Source organism: Geotrypetes seraphini, chromosome 5, assembly GCF_902459505.1.
Source record: "Geotrypetes seraphini chromosome 5, aGeoSer1.1, whole genome shotgun sequence".
Lineage (NCBI taxonomy): Eukaryota > Metazoa > Chordata > Amphibia > Gymnophiona > Dermophiidae > Geotrypetes > Geotrypetes seraphini.
In genome coordinates this window covers 182478712-182489019 of record NC_047088.1, presented here as the reverse complement: position 1 = coordinate 182489019, position 10308 = coordinate 182478712, and the positions used below count along the sequence as shown (strand labels likewise).

The window sequence follows — 10308 nt, the reverse complement described above, 5'->3', positions numbered from 1 at the left end:
GGTAGGGATAGGTTATGAAAGGGTACAGATAGAAGGATAAAGGGGATTAAAGGGTTTGGACAAGGATCACCTTACAGGTCATGGACCTGATGGGCCGCCGCGGGAGCGGACTGCTGGGCGCGATGGACCTTTTGGTCTGACCCAGCAGAGGCAACTTCTTATGTTTTTAAGAAGTCTAAAGTATGTACGGTCTTCCAACTTCAACCAGTATAACTTCACATAATATCCTGTGACATGTTCAGTCCTGTCCAAACGAAAAAAGGTTCTAACCACTGAGTTTTGAGCCACCTGTAACACGCCTCAATGCACTCAATGTTCTTTTTACTGGTGTTCCTTCATACCTCTCGGCCCTTGTTTTCTCTTTGTGTCCCTTCTGATCTCTCATTCAGCGCATAGTTCCCATTTGATCCTTCCCCATTCATCTTTCCCAACTAGACACATCACACTATTCTGCTTTTTTTCTACACTGCGCCCACACTGTGGAATGCTCTCCTTTTAGAACTTCGCAGTGAACAATCCCACTCTCATTTAACTGTGCCCTTTTAAAAATGCATTTGTTTAACCTGGACCTCCCATTTCTGCACCAGAATTGATTGGTCATTAGGGGTAGTTCCTGGTTCCTATTACTACCTTCTACCTCTTATCTATTTTCCTTTCTAGGCTCTGCTTTACTATTAAACTGCAACACATAGTATGATACTGCCCAAATAGTAAATCCAAAATATCCAAAGATATTTTTATTTGTTTACTTTTTCTTTTGTGTTTGGGAGAAAAAAATACCTTAGCTGGATAAGTATGTGGTTATAACCAACACATGGTTGATTACCCACTACATTCATTCAATCATCAGTCAAAAATACTTCCTTATATCTTTTATCGAAGCAATTTCTAATACAGTCTCTTCTTATACAATTGGTATTGGTGTTCTCAAGATGAATGCACAAGATTGACTTTATTGTGGATGCCTTTCCCCCAACGAAACACTGAGCGAAATGGAGGCTAGACAAAGAGAAAAGATTAAGATAAGTTCATCTTTATGATTAAGTAAGATGATGGGACCGCTCTTGTTCAATATCTATATAAATGACCTAGAGGCGGGAACTAAGTGTGAAGTCATTAAATTTGCAGATGACACCAAACTATATAGCAGGGCTCAAACCAAGGAAGACTGCGAGGATCTCCAAAAGGATCTAACGCAGCTGGAAAAGTGGGCCGAAAAGTGGCAGATGAGCTTCAACGTGGGGAAATGCAAGGTCATGCACGTGGGGAAAAAGAACCCGATGTTCACATACAAAATGGGGGGAACACCACTAGGGGTTAGTAACCTGGAGAGAGACCTGGGAGTGATGGTAGACGCAACACTGAAGGCATCGGCGCAATGCGCCACAGCCTCTAGGAAAGCAAACAGAATGCTGGGTATCATTAAGAAGGGTATTACGACCAGGACGAAGGAAGTCATCATGCCGCTGTATCGTGCAATGGTACGGCCGCATCTGGAGTACTGTGTCCAGTACTGGTCGCCGTACCTCAAGAAAGACATGGCGGTACTTGAGGGAGTACAAAGAAGAGCAACCAAACTGATAAAGGGAATGGAAAATCTCCCATATACCGACAGATTGAAGCAGTTGGGACTTTTCTCCCTGGAAAAGCGAAGACTTAGAGGAGACATGATAGAAACCTTCAAGATCCTGAAGGGCATAGAAAAAGTAGACAGGGACAGATTTTTCAAATTAAGGGGCACCACAAACACAAGGGGGCATTGGGAGAAATTGAAAGGGGACAGGTTTAGAACAAACGCTAGGAAGTTCTTTTTCACTCAGAGGGTGGTGGACACATGGAACGCGCTTCCAGAGGCTGTTGTAGACAAGAAAACATTAAATGGCTTCAAAGAAGGTTTGGATAGATTCCTAGAAGAAAAAGGGATTGGGGGGTATAGATAGGTATAGACCATTGCTCAGGCAATGGGCCTGATGGGCCGCCGCGGGAGCGGACCGCTGAGCAGGATGGACCTATGGTCTGCCTCAGCGGAGGCAACTTCTTATGTTCTTATGTTCTTATGTTTTGAACTGTATAAGAAGAGACTCTATAAAGTTCAAAGGGGATAGATTCCGTACAAACATAAGGAAATTTTTCACCCAGAGAGTGGTAGAAAACTGGAACGCTCTTCTTAAGTCTGTTATAGGGGAAAACACCCGCCAGAGTTTCAAGACAAAGTTGGACAAGTTCATGCTAAACTGGTGAGACTGGACTCATTTGGAGCACTGATCTTGACCTAGGGGCCACCACGAGAGCAGACTGCTGGGCAGGATGGACCACTGGTCTGACCCAGCAGCGGCAATTCTTATGTTCTTATTGGAAATTGTTTCAATTATAAGGGAGTTTTTTTGACTGATGATGGATTGGGTGGATTGGATAGTGTGTGTTTTTCCCATCTGGTTTTTTTTGTTTTGTTTTGTTTTAAATTTCTGCTTTAATATGACATTGTAGTTCCTTTTCAGTTCTAATTTGAGTCTGTAATTTTGTACACCACTTTAGTTTAATGAGACTTGATATACCGCCCTTCACACCAAACTACTCATGTAATAATTTTTTAAAATGTATCACCTAAAAAGAATTAAATACACAAGGCTGCTGCAAAGCGACAAAACTAGAATAAGAAAAAATGTCATTACAACGTGTCAGCTAACGCTATGACCTGTGAATAATAACCCTGAGGAAGCCGCTTTATGGTGGCGAAACGGGTTCCCGTTGGAACTTTTACTACGGGGCTTCAGCGGTGTTAGGTTGCATGCCGCTGTCTACTAACATCTAGTTGAACAGATAAGTGCTTGATTTAAGCTTCAACTGATGTCATTTGCAAGTTATTTTGCTTGTTCTTTACAGTCATATACTTATCTGCATTTTTGATTAGTGATTTTGCATAAGTTCTGTGTTTTGCTATTTTGCACAGTTCTGATATTTGCATTTTTGCACATTTGATAAGCGATTTTGCATAAGTTCTGTGATTTATTTGCACAGTTCTGATTCTATATTTGCTCAATTGCACTTTTTTGAAATGCTATTTTGTACAGTTCTGTGTTTTGCTATTTTTGCACAGTTCTGAAATTTAAGTAGAAAGAATATGTTTTTTTAATTAAAAAAACTAAATTAGAAGAAACAAAAATTAAATTAAATAGGTTTAATACATGTAAAAAATCTTGAGTAGTGTAAGGTACATATATTTATTAATGAGTGATAAAATAGGTCACGTTAGTATATGAAGGTTTTGGATCAATGAAAGATACCCACGCCACGATTTCCTATACGGATGATATTTATTATGATCCTTGGAGTAGCAATTCTGAGATTCTTTCCTTCATTAGTTTAATTAAACCATCATAATAGATGGCTTTTTAGTCAATTAACCCTTTGCTAGTGACCCCAGATAAATGTTTTGCTAGTGCACGAGTGGCTGTCTGTTTTTTGCTTTGTAACTCTTTAAGACATTGTAAGTGAAGATTTTTTGCCTGCGATAATTAGAGCAGCTTTCTTTTACTCTGTGTAAAGTGCTGTCATTTATGTTTTTGAGGCTTTTTTCTCCATGTTAATGTTGCGTTCTGGGGTCACTAGCAACAGGCCATTCACGAGACACGTTTTTTTATTTTAATTTTTTTAAATGGCCATGTGCTAATAACATTATAAAACAGCCATAAGTGAAATTAATAGAAAATAAGATTTTTTTTTTTTTTTTTTCAGTCATGATAAAAATGGCCTTACCATGAGGGAAAAACCATATAAGGACAATCTTTCCTGCAGCTTTGTAAAAAGACCCCTATGTTTGATATATTTCACAATCTTTCAGATCTCTTCAGTTTTAACTTCAGAATTACTACGAGTATTTTATGCCCATTTCCACATGATACAATGAGACTAAATATTTACTCAGACTAAATACAGTACTCAGACAGCAGAATGAATTAAGGTTTTTATTATACAATAATGACATATATAACATACATAAGCATTTAAAATTAATTTAAAAATCTTGATAATTACTTTACAATTTACAGCACACACGATTTCATTGGTGACAGCAAAGAGCCGCACACCAAACATCATTAATTACAGATCCAAGAGTTAAAAATCTTTTGCATGTTGTACAATGTACATGTGAAAAATAACAAATGCTAAAAAAAATCCAAAAATAGCAGAAACACATTTTCTACCCAGTCCACATGTTAATCTAAATCAAGGTATAATAAATTTGTTATATACATTTTTAGGAAATCTAGAAGCTTACAGAATATAAGCATAATGTAATGATGTATCTGAGGAGGCACAGATTATATTCTAAAAAAATCCACTATGGAATCTGTTTTGGAACATCTTTCTGTTTAAACATATCTTTCCAGCATAGTTAAAAAAATAGAATCTTCTGCTGTCCTTTATAAACTATGATATCTTATAAAATAATCCAAGTTTGATTCTGGGAAAATCAGTAATCAAATGCATTGGCCACTTCAGTGCAGTTATTGTCATTTGCATCAGATTTTGAGCTCAGGGCAATTATTCTAACTATTCAACTAATTATTCAATAAGAGGGAAGGTTTTATACTGCTACACGCTCTCCTATGCTGCTCTTCTGATATATTTTTAAATTTAATATTTCCCTTGTTTGCCTTTTTCCTTTCCCTCAGTAATCACTGCTTCTCTTTACAAATCAGTTGGCCATTGCAAGATGTTTACTGCTCTGCTGGTAAGTCTATGTTCTTTTCCAGTCTGCCACACAGCTCAGTCTTGCAAAATTCTAGAGTTAAGGCAAACTGCTGGTATTAAGAGACAGAAAATCTGCTCACAAGAGCACACAAAAAACATATTCAAGAGAGATTTTGGCTTTGTCCTGCAGATTTCCTTCAGTGCTTAAGTTTGGAAGGGAAAACCCTTGAAGCAACACTTAACAAGGGTCCCAAAAGCAATAATGGATCATAATCCAAACAGCTAAGCACCTAACTATAACAAGAGAAAATAGAAGTCATTTTAAGAAGCTTGCTTGGCATTTGCACATGTAAATAGTGATGTGTACATGTACTTAACGAAACTCAATTAGTGATTTTGGAAGAGGCGTGACTTCTGAAGTTCTACCTATTAATGATTTTCCTTTCTTCTACTCCTCTGTGATTAGATATCAAATCTCATTCTTCCATTCGTGCTTTCATAAAGTACTTTTACAATGATTACAATTCACACCAGCGGTGTGAATACTGCCCAAGAAGTCCCTGTAGTTCTAGGGAAAGAATGTCCAGTCAATAATGCGTCCTGACAACTGCAGGCAGAGTCGAGTGTGGCAAACACTGTACTTACCCTTCAGTGTCCTGTGCCATTTTCCATCCTATTTTTTTTTATTCAGTTAAATTACCTGATTCTCACCTCACCCCATCCTGGTAGCCAGAGGCATTCAAACAGATCATCTTCTGCCAGAGCCAAGCACCATAATATGAGCTGTGGCATCACATGAAGGATGGCTCTAAAACTAGTGCTCTTTTACACTCGTATGTGATTTAAAAAAAGTACCATGCTGTTAGTGCCTTAAGGGCATGCATAAGTCTATGCATTGTTCCCTCCAAGCAAAGTGGGAGTCCTCCAGCTACACTGCTGTCAATAAGGGATGGATGGTGCTTCAAAACTGTGTTGACAATCACTAGGGACAAGCGGGTTCCCTAGAGTCCTGCAGAGCTTGCCTATCCCTCGCTAATGAAAATGTAAGAGTGAAACGGCTCCCCCTCCCCCCTCCCACTGGCAGAACTGTAGGTAGAGGACTCCCACTCCACTTAGAGCAGGGGTCTCAAAGTCCCTCCTTGAGGGCCACAATCCAGTTGGGTTTTCAGGATTTCCCCAATGAATATGCATGAGATCTATGTGCATGCACTGCTTTAATGCATATTCATTGGGGAAATCCTGAAAACCCGACTGGATTGCGGCCCTTAAGGAGGGACTTTGAGATCCCTGGCTTAGAGGGAGCAGTGGTGCCATGATGCACAAATGCTAGGGGCGGATGTACACATGGCCAGAGCATGGGAGGGGCATGAGTGGGGCTCCAGCACATATCTGAGTTTTAGATGCCCCCAGTTATGCCAAGTCTATGGCTGATATAACTGAAGATGCCTAAATGTAAAGTGTGCAAAATGTCAGGTTATGCTAGCATTCTCTAAAAGAATCGAGGCGCCCAGGTGATGTTATAGACTAGGCACTCCCGTTGCAGCATCGGGCCACATACAAGACTTAGGGCTCCTTTTACGAAGGTGCGCTAAGCGTTTTAGCGCACGCACCGGATTAGCACGTGCTATAGTGCGTGCTAGCCGAAAATCTACTGCCTGCTCAACAGAAGGCGGTAGCGGCTAGCACGCAGGGCAATTTAATGCACCTTCGTAAAAGCAGCCCTTAATCCCTGCAGCAGGAGACAATGTGTTTAAGCACTTCTTCAGCTCCTGGGAAGAAACTGGTTAATTTTATGAAGACATAAAGTAGTATGGCAATACTGCTAAAGGTCAACATAGTGTTTGCCACACTCACCTCAGAGTGATCTTAAGGATTTGGAGGGATTTTCCTTATTTTTCACAGAACTTTGACGCATCAACTTGTTTGTATTTTATGGTTCTAGGGAACAAACATATTTTGTATTTTTGATCATTTGAACTGGTGAAGCTTACAGTAAATTTCGTGGAGTTTTTCTGACTCCCATGGGAATCTTTTTCCTCTGCAGTTAGTATATATTGATTGGGTTTGTTTTTTGTTTTTGTTTTTTCCAAATGTGTTATGTCTGGAATGTTAATAAAAATTATTTTTTGACACTAGCATTGAGATAATCCAGATCCGATGCTTGTTTGCTGATCCTGTAGTGCTGCTATGCTTCTATATTCGTAACTATTGGCAAGTGCCCAGCACAGGATTTGGAGGGTTTGGATTTTCCTCAATATGCTACTTAAGTGACGCTTCTGTGACTCTTCCCTTGTTCATTCTATACCAGATGAATATTTTGTGTAGAGAACCCCCCTCCCACCGTCTACGGGAGGCTCTCAGCAAAATTCATATTGGGGGCACCCCAGGCCAAACATGCCACTGCTCCATAAGTATTACATTCTTTTTCTCTTGAAACATAATCAAGCTATTATAGCCTTTGAAAAATGTGCTTCAAGCGGCTTACAAAAGTTATGATTCTACCAACTAATAGAAAATGTCAAGGCATTCCACAATGCTTTACATATTTGGCAAACAGTAATATTTTCATGGATTCCCCAATAAACAATAAACCATACTACGATGATTAAACATGTAACTATAAGATCAAACTCTAACAAGAATGGAATGGCTTAGAAACTTTTACCAAGCGATCCCAAAAGTGCATTTTTTTTGGCATAGGAACTGAATCTGCACCTGCAGGTTGAAATGACACTGCAAAAATGTCTTCAGCAAAGCTCATGAACCACCAGCAGCTTGGGATATTATTTTAAGAAAGCCATTTCTGGTGCTATAAGCCACATAAACATTACAAATGACTGTTTAATATACAAAAAGCATGGAGTTTTTCCATATTTGCTACTTCAGATATTTGACCAAGGCTGGTTTAGAAATCACTGCTAGAAATCACTTACTAACTCTTAGTAAATGCCCCTGTCTGAGATAACTGCACATGCAGCTGTTCCAATACATCAGACAGCAGGACAGATTGTGACAACAGTGTTGGCTCTTGAAGTAACCTTGCCAAATCCAACCACCTGATCCTTGATTTGAACTCAACCACAGAAATCTTATTGCGGGTGAAAAACCAGGCCTGGGTTTAGGCAAAGGCAACACAAGTAACTACCTAGGGTGCCAAATTTTGAAGGCGCCAAAGGCTAGGACTAAACAGGAGCCTGATTCTGCTTGCTTTAGGATCGTGTTGTATGATCTCCCTGCTACGCTCCCATCCTGCCTATGGTACCAATATCTCAAAACTCAGCCCTGGTGACAACTGTAGACTGAATATGCTTTATAATACTTTGTAACTTATTGCTTCTTAGGTGAGAGTATGTTGAATATCATGAAGTGCTAGATATAACTACTACAACATCTTCCGCTAAAGTGTGGAATGTTGGCACAGCATGCGTTAAAATACAAAGGTGTTTCTCTAGAGTCACAAACCAACATGGTTGCAAGAATGCTATACACTTCAGTGCTCATAAATAAATTACGTTAAGAATAACACTAAGAATGAAAAGTCCCTGGACTCCTCTGGGAGAGGATATTGCCTTCAGCGAAATCCTAATCTACAGATATCTGTTTTGATGCACGATGTATCTAGGTGTTTCGTCTTTTTTCCAAACAGAACTGAGTTCACTGCATGTGCTCTAGAGGTGGAATGTCTGCCTTAGAATAACTTCCAAAGCCATATACAGTAGCTAGGCAAAATACCAACACACACAGGTAAACTGGCTGTCTATAGTTTTCCTCCCTCAACATGGCTAAAAGCCCTAAAAGGTATTCTGTGGCTTGTCTTAAGCACGATCAGAAAACAGCGCATCCATCTCTGCTCTATGTAGAGGCTACCATTCTGAAACGATGGATTTCAGTGGAGTCAGAAATGGAAAACTGGGAGTAATCCATGACATCACAACAGAATGTGTGAAGACTACTGTGTTACTATAACACTATTCTCACCAACTGTGCAGGCTACTGTTTAGATGTATTAAAAAAATCTACTTTAGCTAGTTCATCTAATTTTCCAGCTTATCAGTAACGGGAAAGATACCTTGTATATCTGAGCACTGCATTTAAAGTACACAGATAACACCAACAGTTCACAAGAGCCATGTTCTGACATGCACAGAAGTCAGACAACTCCACAGTGAACAGCTATTATACTGCTAACAATGCAAAATACCTTCCAAATAATTAAGGTATGAACCATTATACAGGCAAGGTACAGGGTACAAGCCATCACACTACAGATAAGGTACAATGTATTAATACTGAAGAGAATGCATTCTGCTAAACACATCCAGCAATCATGGATCCCTACGATTAGCCATACGTATACAACTATTCCACACACTGATGAAAGGGGCACTTTTCTAACTGCTTGCCGACAGAACCCACACTGATAATATATATTCCTTTTCCTCTGCTGCTATGCCTGGGTGTTAAGTGTTGTGAGGACCATGAGTGACTTTGTAGCACCGACACTGAGAAAACTTCACTATGTCCAGAAAGGATCATCTGTATTGAACGGAGCACCTCCAGTTATTATGAAAAACTGGCTGCTACACTACTATGTATAACTTTTGACCTTTAGATGTTTTAATTACTTAAATATTAATGTGAACACTTCCCTCTCTTTCACCATGTTGAGGTATAGCATTCAACTGTGACTGTACAAACCTATAGAGAAACACCCACATTTAAACCTTTAAATGGTGTAAAATAGTTGAAACAATTAGATACCACATTTGCTTTATATATTCAACCAATCAAAGGGACATTAGCACCAAGGGTCCTTAAGCATTCGATGAGTCACAGTGTTGCGATTCACTTGCCACTGTTTTGGGATCTGAAGAACAACAGTTAAAGATTTGCTTGCCCAGGCTTCTGTAGGCGTACCGAAAGTACATCATGTGACCCAAGGCAACAAACAAGACAGAGATGAGCACTAGTAAGCCAAAAGACTCGGGGTTGGGGGCCAGGATGACCATGATAAAGTGAAGCAGGTCAAGGAGGTAATTCATGGAGTTCTGGACCCCACTTATAACGCCTCGTTCAGACTCAATGACGTTTTCTTGGATTAACTGTGTCACAGTTAAATCAAAAGACCAAAGACCTGTTAGGAGGGAGGAAAGAAGGAATGACATGGTTAATTTTAATTTCAACTTGGAAATCAGGCATGCTTAATGCTTTCCATTTTATTTTAGAACTGCTAGGGGGTTTCCATAAGCAATTTTGTGTTAAATCGGTATTATATTTCCGTCAGACCCATCGTTCTCATTTAGAGTGGAAGAAGAGATGTTAATTGCACAAATCTCCCACCATTGCCTTTCAAGTTAATTGAAGCAAAGTAAGAGCATAGTGAAGCATGAGCTTGATCTTTTTGTGCTCTGTTTGTACTAAGTAAAACAAAATTTACAATCGAGATATGGAGGTAATTCTCTACGATTGCACCTAAATATAGACACTAGAGCAGGGGAGGGCCACATGATTGTCAGTACTATTCCTGGCAGGCCTCAACATTATGTAATGTCAGAACCAGAAATGCACAGAGCTCCATAGACCATCTGTGATAAAAATCAATAAGTACAAGTT

General features: G+C 39.5%; 1 protein-coding gene across 1 annotated transcript in view; it reads right to left on the bottom strand.

Annotated features, from left to right (window-relative positions):
* Nucleotides 1-3951: 3951 nt before the first annotated feature.
* Nucleotides 3952-10308, bottom strand: part of LOC117360736 (solute carrier family 40 member 1-like) — a 32362-nt gene continuing 26005 nt past the window's right edge. The window contains exon 8 of the mRNA XM_033945017.1: nucleotides 3952-9829. Within this exon, the coding sequence (XP_033800908.1) occupies nucleotides 9510-9829 (320 nt within the window). The 3' untranslated portion in view covers nucleotides 3952-9509. The remainder of the gene's footprint in view (nucleotides 9830-10308) is intronic.